The sequence below is a fragment of the Garra rufa genome, chromosome 6 (genome assembly GCF_049309525.1).
Source record: "Garra rufa chromosome 6, GarRuf1.0, whole genome shotgun sequence".
Taxonomy (NCBI): Eukaryota; Metazoa; Chordata; class Actinopteri; order Cypriniformes; family Cyprinidae; genus Garra; species Garra rufa.
This window is the reverse complement of record NC_133366.1, coordinates 7,377,739-7,396,773: the sequence shown is the minus strand read 5'-3', so window position 1 is coordinate 7,396,773 and position 19,035 is coordinate 7,377,739. Positions and strand designations below refer to the sequence as shown.

Below are 19,035 nucleotides of genomic sequence, written 5' to 3'. Positions count from 1 at the left end.
TGCTAAAAATCTAACTTTATATATATATATATATATATATAAACAAGCAAGCCCTGCACATATTTAAAAAGTAATGCAAAAGTAATGTAACATAATTAGGGAGAAACTGGTTACCAGTTAGAAGATGATTTATACATAATCTGAAAGCTGAATAAATAAGCTTTCTGAATAAACTGATGTATGGTTTGTTGGATAGGACAATATTTGGCTGAGATACAACTATTTGAAAATCTAGAATCTAAGGGTGCAAAAAAAAAAAATAAAATAATTAAAAAAAAAAAAAAATATATATATATATATATATATATATATTTTAATGATAAAATCGCCTTTAAAGTTGTCCAAATTAAGTTCTTAGCTATTTATATTACCAATCAGAATTTTTTTTCCCTTTGTGTCACAAAACTTGAGTTTAAAAAAATCTTCACAAGGTTCACTTTTTTTTCAAACAGTGAAAATAAATGAAAACTTGCTCTGTTGAGCACCAAAAAAAAGGGGGTAAAAAAAAAAAGGACTTGTTAGGGCGGTTCACATCAAGGATTACTTTAATAACTATCCACATTTTTTCCTTATAAGAACGGGCATGGCCATTTGTAAATTATATGGGTCCGGTTTCATTCATGTCCAGCTATTTTTACAGAAGGTTCAAAGGCTCACGGATGCTCCAGAAGGAAAAAACGATGCATTAAGAACCGGGGGGTGAAAACTTTTGAATTTGAAGATCAGGGTAAATTTAACTTATTTGGTCTTCTGTAGCCTCTGAAGGGCAGTACTAAATGAAAAATAACATTTGTTTAGTTTGATCCCTCTTATTTTGCTAAAGTAATTAACATATTGCAGATTCTGAAAGGGAGACATAAAATTTAAAAAATTAAAAAAATACATAAAAACATAAAAAAAACTTTTGACTTCAACTGTATAGATAAAGACATACAGGTTTGAAGCACAACAAGTGAGTAAATGATGACAGAATCTCCACTTCCAGGGCAACCTTCCTTTTTAATTATTACATTAGACATCATCATATCCTTCACCTTAGACACATTAACAAATTAATGCAGATTTTAAAAAATAGAGCCATCAGTGCATACATTAATACATTAGCAGTGATTGCCTTCAGTATACAGAGACCTGATCTGTACATGCTGGAGTGAACGAGGATGACGAAGGCTAATTGGGTTCAGACAGCATCCTAAAAGACGACTTTACGCCTGGCTCTTCAAACGCAACCAAAACAAACAGTTGATATAATGACTGACTGTTTCACACACACATACTGAGATCAAGACATGTGGATCTGCTCTACACGAACAACAAGAGGGTTCAGATTGTGTCAGTCAGGGGTTAAAGTCGATGGCCTTTGACTCTGAAACAGACAAGCAGAAAAAAAAAAATGCTAAAACCATGCTGATCTCAGCATGTGAATGCCCACATGTCTCCAACACCACAACAAAACCTCACACATTTTCTCCATTATTACCCAGATACAAAACCTCTCATCTGATCTTATCAAACCAAACAGACCCAAAACATGGACAGCGTCCTCCACCCGAAACACCCGCACAATGAGCCCCTTTTCTCACGTTTGCTCTGCTGAAGCATCGGGGTGCGGATAATCCGCGATTACGGGATATTATCCGCATCTCCTCCATCTAACACACACTCACTCACACTTGAACATCTTCCCTGGAGAGCTGAGATTATTCCCATATCACAGCCGTGCAGCCGCATTATCCTAATCTGGGAATACTGGAGGACACGGATTACTGTAAAGACTGCAGATTAACAGCTCTTAGACGTGAAAGAGAGGTTAGCCGAACGATGTCAGATAGGAGGAGATGGAAGACAAAAGAGACAAGAACTGGGTTAAAATAAAAGGATCCACTTCATTTTTGTAGTGCGAGGTACATGCATGAAACTGTTAGAGGGAATGAATGATCGTCTGTAATTCAGTTCTCTGATAACCGTAAGTGTATTCATTTTCTGAGAAATTATTTACATATGTGCATGGGGAAATCTCACAAAATAATGTCATAGTTCACAAAAAACGATGTAAATATTATTAATTGTCTTATTCGTAATGTTCATATAAATATTAAGAATAATAAGGACCATTTTCATTGACAATTAAGCTCAATTTTCCCTCATAACATATATATATAAAAAAAGTTTCTGAACAGTACGATTTTTAATGATTTTTAAAGAAGTCTCTTCTGCTCACCAAGCCTGCATTTGTTTGATTTAAAGTACAGCAAAAACATAAAAAATGTGAAATATTTTTACTATTTAAAATAGCTGCTTTCTATTTGAATACATTTTAAAATGTAATTTATTCCTGTGAACAAAGCTGAATTTTCAGCATCATTACGCCAGTCTTCACGGTCACATGATCCTTCAGAAATCATTCTAATATGCTGATTTTTTTTTTTTTTTTTTTAGGATTCTTTGATGAATAGACAAATCCAAAAACATTTATCTGACATAAAAAGCTTTTTTAATGTTCATAAACATTTCAAAAGCTTGGAGTCAGTATTTTTTTTTTAATGGGGAATTTTAGAAATGAATATTTTTATTTAAGAAGATGCTTTAAATTGATTGTGAGTGATGATAAAGACATTTATAAGGTTACAACATGTTCTCCTGAACTTTCTATTCATCAAAGAAACCTGAAAAATTCTACTCAGCGGTTTTCAACAAAATAATAATAACGAATGTTTTTTGAGCAGCAAATCAGAATATTAGAATGATTTCTGAAGGACAGGAGTAATAATGCTGAAAATTCAGCTTTGAAATCACAGGAATAAATGACATTATAAAATATAGTCGAATAGAAAACAGTTATTTAAAATAGTAAAAATATTTCAGAATTTTACTGTTTTTGCTGTACTTTAGATCAAATAAATGCAGGCTCGGTGAGCAGAAGATGCTTCTTTAAAAAAAACATTAAAAGTCTTATGGTTCAAACACTTTTGACTGGAAGTGTATGCAAATAATTCCTTATATTTGTGTAACTAGACACATTAAATTGAATTTTTTCAATTACATTTAAATAAAAAAAAAAATAGCAGAACAGCAAATATTAATATCCTGTATGCTTATTTTAAATTCAATAATACATCTTTTTTAAGCACTAATTGTGCTTAATTGTCATAAAAATGCTAAACAAATCTTAATGGTCCTAAAATATTTAAATACAATTTTAATCTCTTTTTTGTGAACTAAATAAATGTGATCCAGTCATGTTGTTGTTGAGTTTTGTGAGACGTCCCCCATTAGTGTTTGATTGATCTTTATTTTTTGCATTAGGTGAGATGAGTTTGATCTCACTCGAAACATTCAGACGTCTCCTTACAAAAGACAAATTGCGGAACGTTTTGATGGTTTGGAGCGCAGAGCAATGAAGTGCATCAATGCAAAAGGTGCTTAATTGCATGTGTGTGTGTGTGTGTGTAGTGTTTCCCTCTGCAGCTCTGTTATATCTGTCACGATTGGTTTCTATTCTCATGATTTCAGAAGTGTGAAGAGTTTCCCAGCAGACAGTCACATCACTCAACGCGTTTCTTCACTCTCTGACGCCCCGTTTTTTCCTGACTGACTCCAGCTGTGAGAGAGAGACAATAAAAGACAATGAAAGCGAGTTCACATGAAAATGACTGGAACACACACACACACACTCTCTTTAATATTCACCTCGTTCTCCACAACCTTCAGTCGGCCGAGGGCATCTTTTGCAGCTTCCTGAGAAACAAAAACAGCTCTTTAGCTTTAATCTAAATAACTGACCTAAAATGTTGAAATGACACAAAAAGTGGCGTTCAGCTTCTGTGTTTAATGCACATCACAAAGCAACCGCATGAGTGTTTCAATCAACACGAAATGACATCCGCAACCCAATTTACTTTAGTCGTGTCAAGTATTTCTGAGTGAAAAGAGAACAAAAATAGACACCTCATACTCATACCTTACCAATGTGTCTCATTTTGTGTGTGTGGTGTTTGCTCACCCTGTTGCCTTGGCTGGAAAACATTTTGACTGAATCCGCAAGCCCGTGAGCGAACTTCCGCAGCACATTTTCATATTCTGAGACAGACAGAGAGATACAGTACATTATTGATGAACAGTTCTGCTCTTGAACATCTCACATATGGAGCGCTCAAAAGAGCAATTCATAGAAGTGAATCAATTTAGAATGTTCATAGATTCATTTGAATCTTCAATCTGTATTATTCTCAGAGGTCCACATGGAGCATTTTATGTTCTTATTTGTAACAAAATAAATATTTAGTGAAATAGGGATGTCTATGGGTCGGCTTGAGTGTTTTTTTCTTTTAATTTTTTCGGTAACACTTTACAATAAGGTTCATTAGTTAACATTAGTTAACCACATTAGTTAACATGAACTAATAATGAACTGCACTTATACAGCATTTATTAATCTGTGTTAATGTTAATTTCAACATTTACTAATACATTATTAAATTTTTGTTAACATTAGTTAATGCAGTGTGAACTAACATGAACAAACAATGAACAACTGTATTTCCGTTAACTAATGTTAATGAAGATTAGTAAATACAGTAACAAATGTATTGCTCATGGTTAGTTCATGTTAGTTAATACATTAACTAATGTTTAACTAATGAACCTTATTGTAAAGTGTTACCATTTTTTCTAATTATATAACCACTGTTCAAAAGTTTGTGATTTTTAATGTTTCTGAAAGAAGTTTCTTCTGTTCACCAAGTCTGCATTTGGTAATGCGAAATATTATTACAATTTAAACTACAGTTGAGGTCAAAAGTTTACATCCCCCTTTCAGATGTCAAAATGTTAACTATTTTAACAAAATAGGGGGGAATAACACAAAATGCATGTTATTTTTTTTATTTAGTACTGACCTAAATAAGATATTTCACATAAAATACGTTTACATATGGTCCACAAGAGAAAACAATAGCTGAATTGATAAGAATGACCCCATTTAAATGTTAACATCCCTTTTTTTCTTTTTGTTTGTTGTTCATGAGTCCCTTGTTTGTCCTGAACAGTTAAACTGCCTGCTGTTCTTCAGAAAAAAATCCTTCAGGTCCCACAAATTCTTTGGTTTTCCAGCATTTGTGTGTATTTGAACCCTTTCCAACAATGACTGTATGATTTTGAGATCCATCTTTTTACACTGAGGACAACTGAGGGACTGTTACAGCTGTTACAGAAGGTTCAAACATTTACTGATGTATTAAGAGCCGGGGGTTGAAAACTTTTGAACAGAATGAAAATGTGTAAATTTTTCTTGTTTTGGCTAAATATCATATTTTTTCATTTAGTACTGCCCTTCAGGCTATAGAAGATACGTACATGTTTCCCAGAAGACAAAATAAGTTAAATTTACCCTGATCTTCAAATTCAAAAACTTTTCACCCCCGGCTCTTAATGCATGCTTTTTCCTTCTGGAGCATCAGTGAGTGTTTGAACCTTCTGTAATAGTTGCATATGAGTCCCTCAGTTGTCCTCAGTGTGAAAAGATGGATCTCAAAATCACACAGTCATTATTGGAAAGGGTCAAATACACAAAAATGCTGAAAAACCAAAGAATTTGTGAGACCTAAAGGATTTTGTCTGAAGAACAGCGGGCAGTTTAACTGTCCAGGACAAACAAGGGACTCATGAACAACTATCACTTAGCGAAAAACAGCTGTGGATCATTCAGCTAACAACATGTTATAAGGAATCAAGTGTATGTAAACTTTTGAACAGGGTAATTTTTATAAATTCAGCTATTATTTTCTCTTGTGGATGATATGTAAATGTCTATCATGTAAAATTATCTCATTCGGGTCAGTATGAAATACTGTGACTTACCTGACTGTCACTTTTGTTCAATTAAATGCATCCTTGCTGAATAAAAGTATCAATTTAGTGTGCATAACTTGCACCTTAATTAAAAGTTTTCCAACTGCAGATGTCGTACCTGTCAGAGCTGCTGGATGTTTCCCCAAATATGATTTCTGCCATTGCAGTCGGTGACAGACCTCCATGTGCTGCTGAATCAACTCTGACGGGTCGCGTCTGTTCTTTTTATAATCCTGGATCTAAGGAGACGTACAAAATGAACTCAATATCCAGTCCAAAACTCAATCCTATTATTATTAACACAAGCACACACCTTCCACTCCAGTCTCTCTCTGTCTTGGTTAAGCAGACTGAAGCTGTGCAGCTTGTACTGCGGAGGAGACGAGCTGAAACCAACCAGAGATGCGTTAAACACTCACATTGACGTGCAATCAGTGCTGTAGGATCAGCTTTAGCATTACCTTGGTATAGAGTTTCTGTCGTGATCGTTTCTGGGTTTGGATCTTGGAGAAGGAGCCTGCGGGAAAGAAAAGGTGTCATGCAGCTTCTGTACACACTGCAAAAAATGCTTTTCTTTGATTTTTTGCTTTGTTCCCAGCCAAAATATCTACAAATTCTTAAATCAAAAAAAGCATTTTCTAGACAAGCTTGAAACAAGCAAAATAATGGGGTAAATGGGGTAAGCAAAATAATCTTGTTTTCTGTTTGAAGTAAGATTTTTTTTCTTACCCCATTGGCAGATTATTTTGCTTGTTTCAAGCAAAAAACACTTAATTTTGACTTGTTTTTTCTGAAAATTATTTTTACTTGTCTAGAAAATGCTTCTTTATTTAAGAATTTTTAGATATTTGGGCTGGAAACAAGACAAAAAATCTAAATAAGGAAGCATTTTTGCAGCACAGCTGAGTTATATGAAATAACAGATTCTGTTTATAATATAAATAGCAATACTTTGCATCTCATACCCGTTCTTTTTCTCTGTATTTCTCCCGGTCTCTGTCTTTCTCTCTGTTTCTGTCTTTCTCCTGCTCTCGGTCTTTGTCCGGTGAAGGTGTGAGAGGGTCGATGACGATCCATTTCTCCGTCACCGGCTGCAGCTGAACTCCAGCCAGCGGCTCACGGATCCTCACACGCACCTCCAGCTTCCCTCCCGTCTCCTTGCGCCCATCTAACACCTGCAGTGACAGCACAGGCTCATGGGATACAAGCGCTCATGTGAATGTGATAGGTGTGTGTGAGTTTGTGTGAATCACTCACGTCTATAATCTCTCTGATCTCGCACTGGTTCTCCAGGGCTTCCAGCTTCAGCTGAGCGCTTCCTACCACTTTATCCCCCTTGAAGAGACCGCTGTGAACACACAACACACACAAATGATTATTAGTCACTGGTAATAAAAGAAACACCATATTTCAACCCCATATGTGACCCTGGACCACAAAACCAGTCATAAGGTCAACTGAAAGCTGAATAAATAAGCGTTCCACTTAAGTTTGGTTGGTTAGAATAGAACAATATTTGGTTGAGACACAACTATTTGAAAATCTGCAATCTGAGGGTGCAAAAAATCGAAATATTGAGAAAATTGTCTTTAAAGTTGTCCAAATGAAGTTCTTAGCAATGCATATTACTAAGCAAAATGTAAGTTTTGATACATTTATAGTAGAAAATGTACAAAATATCTTCATGGAACATGATCTATACTTAATATCCTAATGATTTTTGACATAAAAGAAAAATCAATAATTTTGTCCCAGACAATGTATTGCTGGCTTTTGCTACAAATATACCTGTGCTACTTATGACTTGTCATCCAGGGTCACGTATGAAAGTGAAAACTAGTGAAAAGAGAAAACTAGGCTTATATTAAGTACACATTTCAGATACATTACAGTAATGAGAATTTATGAAACAAATCTGCTTAATTGCCACTATAATAATACATTGTTTTATTAGTATTTTTATTACTATACAAAAAATATGTATATTTATTTTTGCCACACAATAAAGAAAATAAAAATGGTAAAATTTTAATTTTTCTCATTATTTTTCCTTGACTTTTTTTATAAACTCACAAACAAGTCTGAAATTCTAAAATAAATATAAAGTCAGAATTGTGAGATAAAAAGCTGCAATTACTTAATTTTTGGTTCATATTGGAAAGGGAATAAAAACTGAATTTTGACATGGAATATCATTTACCTAAAAAAATATTAGTCTTATATTTAGAACTAATAATTTAAACTAATTTCTTGACAATTAAAACAATTACAATTAAAACTTATTCTTTAAGTAAATATTATTGTAGTAGTAACTTCCTTTAAAAATCATTTTAAGTTTTTACATTTAAAAAAAGTGTTGAGAGTCATCATTGAAAATAATTTGAATTTGCAATACATAAATAAAAGTAAAAAGTAACAATTTCAGATACACTACAGTAATGAAAATCCCCCCTCACAATTCAGATTTTTTTTATAAACCTTCATTTTCTTTTATTTCTAAATTTTCAGGTACACAAAGTCTCAATTGTGAGATAAAAAGTTGCAGTTAAAATCAATCAGACGATTTAGTGTGAGCAACTACCTTTTTATTTATTTACCTTTCTATTTTATTCTTTTGTGGAACTAAGTTTGCTTAGAAAACCCTAATGAAAAATCATCTATTGCTAAATATTATTAAAATAATTTCTTTTAGGGTGAAATGAGGACTGGACGAGATTGACTCGACTGTTAGTGTTGATCAATAAGAGTCTCACCCTTTGTGTACGACCTCAAACTTGATGCCTTTGGCCTGTACGACTCTCTTGAAGCCTCTGTGATCTCGCTTGATGTTCAGCTTGAACTGCTCCTTAAACTCTGAGAACACACAAAGACTGTCAGCTAATGCCGCCACCTGTTTAGCACACAGATTGCATGAGTGTGTGTACCTGGAGAGCTGGTGTTTCTCACAGTGCTGGTTTTGTCTCTCTGAGCTTCCTCCTAAGAAACAAACACACACAGTTAGATAGCAATAGTGTGTGTGTGTGTGTGTGTGTGTGTGTGTGTGTGTGTAGAAGAGAGTGAAAGGGCTGCATACCGAGCTGGGGAATGGGAACTCAAAGCGCACACTCGCATCCAGATCGTTGGCCGAGACTCCTGGAGAAAACAAAGAAAACAACATTCACAGCCATTCTGTCAGAAAATATCATTATGTTCAAAAGGTTAGGATCAATACATTTTGAAGGAAAAAAAAGAAATGAATACTTTTATTTAGCAAGGAGCCATTAAATTGATCAAAGATGAAATATGAACATTTATAAGGTCACAAAAGATATCTATATCAAATGTTCTTTGAACTTTGTATTTATTAATGAATCAATGGTTAACACAAATATGAAGGAGCACAACTGTATCAACACTGAAATGAATAATACATTCAAACATTATTAATATCAGTGCTGATACAGTTGTGCTGCTTCATATTTATCAAATCAGCAATAATCATGTGACAATGAAGACTAAAGTAATGATAATTCAGCTTTGATCACAAGAATAAATGAGATTTTACAATATACAGTTGAAGTCAAAAGTTTACATACACCTTGCAGAGTCTTCAAAATGTTAATTATTTTACCAAAATAAGAGGGATCATACAAAATGCATGTTATTTTTTATTTAGTACGGACTTGAATAAGATATTTCACATAAAAGATGTTTACATATAGTCTAAAAGAGTAAATAATAGTTTAGAGTTTATAAAAAGTACCCCATTCAAAAGATTACATACACTTGTTTCTTAATACTGTGTTGTTTCCTGAATAATCCACAGCTGTTTTTGTTTTTGATTTTGTGATGTTTGTTCATGAGTCCTTTGTTTGTTCTTTGCTGTTCTTCAGAAAAATCCTTCAGGTCCCACAACTTTTTAGTTTTTCCAGCATTTTTGTGTATTTGAACCCTTTCCAACAATGACTGTATGATTTTGAGATCAATCCTTTCACGCTGAGGACAACTGAGGGACTCACATGCAACTATTACAGAAGGTTCAAACACTCACTGATGCTCCAGAAAGAAACATTATGCATTAAGAGCCGGGGGTGAAAACTTTTGAACAGAATAAAGATGTGTACATTTTTTTTCTTTTGCCTAAACATCATCTTTTTTCATTTAGTACTGCCCTTCAGAAGCTACAGAAGATAATTAGATGTTTCCCAGAGGACAAAATAAGTTAAATTTACCCTGATCTTTAAATTCAAAATTCTGGCTCTTAATGCATTGTGGTTGTTGTTTGTTTTACACTTCTGGAGCATAGGTGAGTGTTTGAACCTTCTGTAATAGTTGCATATGAGTCTTTTAGATGTCCTCAGTGTAAAAAGACGGATCTCGAAGTCATACAGTCGTTGTTGGAAAGGGTTCAAATACAAAAAAATGCTGAAAAACCAAAGAATTTGTGGGAACAGCAGGCAGTTTAACTGTTCAGGACACATACACACCTGGAGGAGTAGGCAGGTTGATTCCTTTCACGATGGTCAGCACCATTTCATTGGACGTCATCTTAGGAAATATCCTAAACACACATAAAGACATTTAGAGAGTCTGAGTAGGACATCCTCATTGACAGACGTGTTATATGTGTGTTTTGAGTGTGTTCTTACTTGACGCTGTTGAAGGTGCGCTCCTCTGTGTGGTATTTGGGAACTGATCTTCCTTTAGCGTGAGCTTTCTTCAGCACTTCAATATTGCTCATGCATTCCTCAGCCAGCTTCTCAAACCTACACACAAACACATACATTTTCTTCCATAAAGGCTTTCAATTTACTTGCATTATTTTTATAGTCAGCTCATAATCTTTGCTCTACAGCAATTCTTAAACCCAACCCTCAGCATTTTTCTTTTTTATTTACTGTGTTTATTAATCCGTTTTCCTCATGAGGACTATTTGCCGCTCACATAATGTATGTAATTTCACGTTTTATTACCCATGTGGGGACATTTGGTCTCCATAAATGTTAGAAAAAAATCAGAGCGACACACACAAATACATCTTAAAGCCCACAAGCTCAATATTTTATATTTCAGTGTAAGAGTTATGATAGTGCTTATGTTTATTACTTACATTCTAAGAGATATTACACTTTGTTTTTAATTAATAAAAGCTGTAATTAATTTGATTTCATTTTTACACATAATGGTTAACTTTTTATACCTTTAAAGGTGGTAAAAAATATTTGTATAAATACTAAATAAGAAAAAAAATTCAAGTGATATTATGAAATATTATTGCAATTTAAATTAACTTGAAACACTTAAAGCTGAATCTTCAGCATCATTACTCAAGTCTTCAGTGTCACACAATCCTTCAGAAATTATTCTAACATGCTGATTTATAATCAATGTTGGAAACTATTTTTTTTTGGAACTGTGATACTTTTTTTGGTAACACTTTAGAATAGGTAACACTTATTGACTATTAACTACGACTTATTAGCATGCATATTGCTAGAATATCGGCCAATTACTAATTAAGCACATATTAATGCCTTATTCTACATGCCTAATCCTACCCAATACCTAAACCTAACAACTACCTTACTAACTATTAATAAGCAGCAAATTAGGAATTTATTGAGAGAAAAGTCGTAGTTAATAGTGAGTAAGTGTTACCTATTCTAAAGTGTTACCCTTTTTTTTAGGATTGTTTGATCAATAAAAAGTTAAAAAGAACAGCATTTATTCAAATAGTGTTTTTTCTAACAATATAAGTCTTTACTATCACTTTATCGATTTAAAACATCCTTGCTGAATAAAAGTATTAATTTCTTTCAAAGAAAGAAAGAAAAACATACTAACCCCAAACTTTGAATAGTAGTGTATATTGTTCCTAAAGATTTCTATTTTGAATAAATTCTGTTCTTTTTAATGTTTTATTCATCAAAGAATCCAAAGTATCACCGGTTTTAGAAAAAAAAAAATTAAGCAGCATAACTGTTTGCAACATTGATAATAAATCAGCATATTATGCTGAAAGATAATGACACTGAAGACTGGAGTATTGATGCTGAAAATTCAGCTTTGCATCACAGAAATAAATTATATTTTGAAGTATGTTAAAATAGAAAACTAATATTTCAAATAGCAACAATATTTCACAATATAACATTTTTTCTGTATTTTATTTGTATTAATCCCAAATCCTCATCAAGTTTGCATTTATTTGATCAAACAATTAAACAAACAGTAAAAACAGTAATATTGTGAAATATTCTTATAATTTAAAATGACTGTTTTCTAATTCATTATACTGTAAAATGTAATTTATTCCTGTGATTTCAAAGCTGAATTTTTAGCATCATTACTCCAGTCTTCAGTGTAACATGATTCTTCAGAAATCATTCTAACATGCTGATTTACTGCTCAAAAAACATTTCTGATTATTATAAATGTTAAAAACAGTTTTATATATTTTCCTTCAGAACGCTTTGATGAACAGAAATTTCGAAAGAACAGCATTTACTTGAAATAGAAATCATTCGTAACATTATAAATGTATTTAACCTCACTTTTGTTCAATTTAATTTGTCTTTGCTTATTAAAAGTATTAACTTCTTTTCAAAAAATACTTTTAAACAGTAGTGCATACTCATCACTCAAAACACACAAAACACTGTTTACCTGATGACAATTTTTTCTTAAATATACCATGAAAAATAAAACAGAAACACATACATACCTGGCAGTTTCAGCTACATTCCCCATATTAGTGAACTGCTGCGAGTACGCAAGGCATTTCTGGAAACAAGTGTTAGAAGGTCATTTAGACTGTGAATAATCCACGCATTTCTCTTGAATTCTGTGTGTGCTTCACATGGATCAGATCTATGTTGTTGAGCTGGTTGTGTGTGTAATAACCTCATGCTGCTGTTTGAGCTGGGACATGAGTTGTGCGTACTGCTCAGATGAGCGCGGAGAGAGAGCAGACGAGCGTGAATGAGACAGTCTGTAGTCGTCCTCACTGACCGGAGCGGCCGGCACCTGGACCCAAGAGAATCAATTTATAGCATTTTCTCAAAGAGGATAAAAACAAAGCATAAACACAGTTGATGTGCATTATCTATTCATCATTTTGTAGAAGTTTAAAGTTTAAAAATCTGTTGTGATATGGCAAAAATGTAATCTCGATAATTTTTTCCCATATTGAACGATAACGATATATATTTCTATATAAGCTGTTGATGTTGCCAGCTTTAAAATAGTATCCCAACAATGACTAAAGCCACAAAAATTAAAGGGATCATTAAATTACATTTTTAAGTATAGTTTATTAACAAAAACAGATTACAGATTTGCCCTTAAACCTTAAAACACCTTACTAAAATAAATTAAAAAAATAAAAAGTTGTGACAGAGTATGGTAAATGAGAGTAAATGTACAAAATGTAAACATAAAATGATTGTAACACAATTATTTATTTATTTATTATTATTATTATTAACAAAATTGTTAATTTTCTCTATTATAGGTTGAGCTATTTAAATTAGAGGCAACCACTGCATTTTGAAACAATAAATAACAAAAAATTACGACAGTTCTTTCTTAATCGTATTAAGACCAAATATTTCGAGCATGATACAGAGCTATAGACATACACAACCTATTATAGCCTACATACTAATAACAGCCTAGATATGTCATGTAGCCTAATTTGCGTGCATTGGGGAGTCACTCTCTAAACAAGGGGGATTAAAATTGCTTTTGAATGCGCGTGCATTTTGAGAGTCACTTTTTAGATAGCCAAACCACTTATATAACGGAATTCGTGCTACCTTTTTTGTCGACAATTTCAACATCTTTGGATAATAACTCGAGGTTAGTTTCACTTCGTTGCTGCTTCCACTCTTTCTTTTTTTTTTTTTTTTTTTGGCGTCCTGGTGTTAAGTTTGCTTCGCAAAGTGCGGTAGGAAATGAACTTTGTACGTTGACGTGCACACGCACGCTGCACGCTGATTGGCTGTTGTAGCATATTTCTACTGTGTGATTGGCTCTTAGATTAATAAATATCGAGCAAAAAATGTCTAGAGCTTATCATCATTATTAACATAAATTTCATCGCGATTCGATATGATATCGTTTATCGGCCCAGCCCTAGGCTCAGGACTGTTGAACATTGCGGTGGATCAGAGGTAAAAATTATATAAATATTGTTCAGTTTCTTGCACAGACCGATCGTTTTGTGTTAACACCTCAATGTATCGCCACGAGCCGCAAGGTTTAATTTGGTTTTGTTTGTGTATGTTTTTTTGACTCTCAAATTTAAATTTTTGGGTGAACTATCCCTTTAATATCGACTTTGTAAATACAATATTCCCAGGAGCTTTCAAACACATCGTTGAATAAATCCTCACTGTTTCGGTCAGTGATTTCGACCCTTTCGGGTGATATTTTGGCACATCACTGATTCACAAACCTTTGTGATGTCAACAGGAAGCCCGCTCTTGGCCGCAGTGATCATGGAGTCGAGGCCTTTAGCGTTTCTCAGGTGCTGCGCAGCTCCCTGCATGTCCTTCATCTCTTTAGAGCGTAACGCGGCCTTCACAAACTGCTGTCTGCGCGTCGTCAGGAAATCCAGCTGCTGCTGGGCTACAAAACAACACAAGTGTCACACAACTGTGCGTATGCGTTAATGCCGATATATAAACGCACGTCTACCTTTCCCTCCTAGTTTGAAGGCGTTTGTGGAGCCGGTGGGTGTCCCTGCGGCGGACGAGGCTTTCGGAGCAGTGGGAGCTCTGGATTTCTGAACGGAAGGCTGAGCTGATGGCTACACGGAAACAGAGATGAAGAATCAGACGGAAATACAGTTTCTAGATGTTTTGCTGAACTTTGACACTACCTTCTGTGTCCCTTCATCTTCATCTGCGTCGGCATCTGTGTCCTGATTGGCCAGTTTCATGGCGGTCTCCAAGACGCCCATAAAATTCTGCTCGCCGCCCTCACTGCCCTGCAGCGGAGGACAACCTGACATGCACACACACATAAACAATGTTAAAAACGAGGTTTTTGATCACAAAACCAGTCTTAAGTATGGGTATATTTATAGCAATAGCCAGCAATACATTGTATGGGTCAAAATTATTGATTTTTCTTTTATGCCAATAATCATTATGATATTAAGTAAAGATCATGTTCAATGAAGATATTTTGTAAACTTCATACTGTAAATATATCAAAACTTTTTTTTTGATTAGTAATGTGCATGACTTAGAACTTCATTTGGACAACTTTAAAGGCGATTTTCTCAATATTTTGATTTTTTTTTTTTTCAGCCTCAGATTACAGGTCTTCAAATATTTGTATCAAATATTGTTATATCTCTACAAACATCTCTACAAATGTCAATGGAAAGCCTATTCATTTATCTTTCAGATGATTTATAAATCTCAATATTAAAAAATTGACCCTTATTACTGGTTTTGTGGTCCAGGGTTAAATTTACTATAGAAGTTTAAAATGTAAACTCACAGTTCTGAGAAAAAAAAAATTGTGAGATTAAGATGTTAGATTTTTATTTTATTTTGATTCCATGGCAAAAAAAATGTAGAGATGTAAATTCTGAATTTTGATTTATTCTCATAAACTCATATATCTCATTATTATGACTTTTGAATTTTATGAATTTTAAAATAAAAAGCATAATTTAAATGTTTTATTTTTTATTTTGTGCAAAAACTGGCTCCCATAATTACATTATATCTGTTACATTACATTATATACTTAATTTTATTACATACTTACAAATGTACGCTGCCGTTCAGAGTTAGGCTTTTTTAAATTTTATTTTATTATTATTATTATTTTAAATGAAAGAGAATTAATTTTACTTCATTAAAAATAACATTAATAATTATAAATGTTTCTTGAACAGCAAATCAATGTATTGAATGATTTCTGAAGCATCATGTGACACTAAGGATTGGAGTAATGATGCTGAAAATTGAGCTTTGATGAATAAATTACATTTTAATACATATTGAAATTCAAAATAGTTATTTAGAATTTTAATTATATTTCACCATATTTACTTTTTCTTTTACTGTATTTCTAAATACATAAATACAGTCTTAGTGAGTGAAAAAAGATCATTTAAAACATTTTTTTTTTATCTTACCAAGCCCAAACCTTTGAACAGCAGTGTATATAATTAAAAGAGTTGTTTAATTATAAATATAGAAATAATCAGCACCCCACACTCAAACATTTACAAGCACCTCTTGATATTTATTTGTTATAAATTTGGCTCTCTCTAGAAACAAACAAACATGCATTACCTGGTGGTACAGGAAGTTCTGCCAAATTCACAGGCCGTCCTGCTTTATGTGCTTTAATGGCGTCTTGATATTGCTGAAGTCAAGAACACAGATACAAAAGGTTAATAAAATGGTATCTTGTTTTATTTAAAGGGAACACCGGGTATTAAGACTTGTACGGCTTAATATAACTTAAATGATGTCTCTTACTGAAATATGTAGTGGATGAAAGATTTACGTTATTTAAAAAAAATCCACAGTTTTACTATGGGGATGCTTTTATTTTAACTGATTTGGAGAGCTACTGGCGCTATACTGTTGCTATTTTTACCACAACACACCTAGGAAAATAAAATACTGATACGATGCCGCAGTGCTCATTTTGACAGGTATTTTTGATTGAGTCTTTATCTTGAGACGAAAATGCTTAATAGTCACATTTTAGTCATTTGAGCCTTTCAATGTTTAAGTCAATGAAAAAGTCATTGCATTTTTGGCAACTTTTAGCCAAACATTTATTTTGGTAGGTATTTTATATGTAGTCTTCGAACTGAAAGTCATTGATTATTCTCTCTTTTAGATCAAATAATTTAAGATTAATTAAATTTCAATTAAGGACTAAATTTGGAAAAAATTATGACAATTTTTACTTTTGGGTAGAGATACAAGTTAAACTCATTTTTCATATTTTCCTTAACAGAGGGAAAATACATGTAGAGACCAGGACAGACATAATTTCTCAAAAAATCTCATTTTTATTTAGTTTATCTTGATGTATTAAAAAAAATAAGTTTACCAAACTAACAAAAACACAATAAAATTTTAAAATTTTTAACTATAGTTACAAAATTTCTATTTCAATTAAACATTTTTACTTTCTGGTAAATCAAAGAATCCTAAAAGTTTCCACAAAAATATTCCACAAAACAACTGTTTTCAACATTGAAAACTATGGTTGTACGTAATCAAAATAATGGTGCCCCCCATAGTCCAAAATATGCATAAAACGTTGTGGATTTTTAAAATAGCATACATCTTTTTTGGGTTTTCTATTACATATTTTCAGTAAGAGACATTATTTACATTATATTAAGCCATAATCTTAACCTTAGTCTTAATACAAGTCTTCCTGTGTGTTACCTTGACTATGCGCTGGTGCATGCGTGCTTTGCGGTCGTCTCCTTTGCTCTTGGCGCTCTCTGCGGCTTCTTTATATTTGTCCATGCGCTGCTGTAAAGCCTCGGCGACGCTCCGGGGAGCAGAGAGAGCTGAAACACATGCGTATATGCTTTTATTTACAGAATCAGTGATATCTGGGTTTGATGTGCGTGTGGGACGTCAGACAAACACACATGTTCTCACCTGTGTTTGGGGCAGCGGTGGGTGCAGCAGCAGGAGGGGCGGCTGGTTTAGAGGACAGCTGGGGAGGGTTTGGACGTGGTACTTCAACCTGCACTTCAACCTCTCCTATAAGACAGAGACACTTTCATTAAAATCAGACTGAACTAATTAGAATGTAACTGAGCTGAGTGAAGATCTGTGAGGTACCAGGAGGGGGCGGCAGTGAGCCGATGTCCACAATCTCGCCTCTGTCTACACTCTCTATGATCGAGTCTAATCTCTGTGGGAAAGAGAGAAACAAAGAGCTAGTTAATTTTTCAAGTTGTTGTGTTTAATAATAGGTCAATTACCAGATTTACACTTTAAAGTGTTCAAAGGTTTGGGGTCTCTTAGCATCTTAATGTTTTTTCAGTCAAGTCTATTTTTCTCACCATGGCTGCATTTATTTGGTTAAAAAACTGCAATATTTTAAAATATTATTACAATTTAAAATAACTGTTTTCTATTTTTATATATTTTAAAATGTATTTTATTTCTATGATGCAAAGATACATTTTCAGCATCATTACTGCAGTCTTCAGTGTCACATGATCCTTCAGAAACCATTGTAATATTTCTGATTTGCTGCTCATGAAACATTTCTGATTATAAAAAAAGAGAAATTTAATGCATCCTTACTCAATAAAAGCAGCGCTGTCAAACGATTAAATACAAACACATATAGCATATATTTTGAAAATATTTACATGCATTTATATATATATATATATATATATATATATATATATATATATATATATATATATATATATAAATAATTAATATTATATAAAAACATATTTAATATATAAACATATATTTTTGTGGAAACTGACACTTTTTTTGAGGATTCTATACAATTAACATACACAGTAAACACACATTTATTATGTAAACAAAAATGTATTTTTATGTGATTCAATGTTTGACAGCACTAAGTATTAATTTCTTTCACAATAGATAATCGTAGTGCACACAAATAAAATTTGAATAACAACAAAGAAGCAAGTGATAAATGATAAATGTGTGACTTTGTGACCTGAATTAAATGTTAATCATGAATTAGTGAAACAGACAAGGGGAAAACCCATTTACCTTGGACACTTGGTAGAGTAGTTTGGCTTGTTCAGTGTTTCCGCTCTGTTTGGCCTTTAAGGCTGCCAGCTTATACTCTCTCTGTCTGCTTAATATACTCGCTTTGAGCTCTGAAACACACACACACAAACATGACTATGTGTTCGGTCGGTGACAGCTTCACAGTGAACGTCAGAGCGTGAGTATGTGTGTACCTGAGTGCTGTGTGTTGGGCTGTCCAGGCGTAAGGGGCGATATGGCTGGTGTATCAGGCGTTACAGCCAGCGGTCTCTGTGACGGAGGCTGTAGCAGCTGAGGTTTGGATGGAACGACTGGCCGGATGTCCTGCACTGGCTTGATGTTGGCTGTCTGCGGTGGCGTGTATGCTGGAGGAGGCTTTTCTTGCTCTTTAATTGGCTCGGCCTGTGGAGCAGAGGAGGGTTTTCCACCGGTG

The 19,035-nt window shown here is 33.6% G+C and overlaps 1 protein-coding gene across 1 annotated transcript; it reads right to left on the bottom strand.

Annotated features, from left to right (window-relative positions):
- Positions 1-979: 979 nt before the first annotated feature.
- On the bottom strand, positions 980-19,029 carry cc2d1a (coiled-coil and C2 domain containing 1A). Its single transcript, XM_073842478.1, has 24 exons — positions 18,797-19,029; positions 18,603-18,712; positions 17,676-17,748; positions 17,490-17,594; positions 17,268-17,395; positions 16,149-16,221; positions 14,714-14,838; positions 14,530-14,641; positions 14,288-14,460; positions 12,733-12,855; positions 12,554-12,612; positions 10,479-10,595; positions 10,317-10,390; positions 8,924-8,982; positions 8,775-8,826; positions 8,604-8,703; positions 7,108-7,198; positions 6,816-7,025; positions 6,312-6,367; positions 6,164-6,236; positions 5,969-6,089; positions 4,004-4,080; positions 3,691-3,738; positions 980-3,601 (listed from the first exon to the last, which is right to left on the bottom strand). The coding sequence occupies exons 5-24, from the start codon at positions 17,349-17,351 to the stop codon at positions 3,563-3,565; spliced, it is 1,866 nt and encodes a 621-aa protein (XP_073698579.1). The 5' UTR covers positions 17,352-17,395; positions 17,490-17,594; positions 17,676-17,748; positions 18,603-18,712; positions 18,797-19,029; the 3' UTR covers positions 980-3,562.
- Positions 19,030-19,035: the final 6 nt, after the last annotated feature.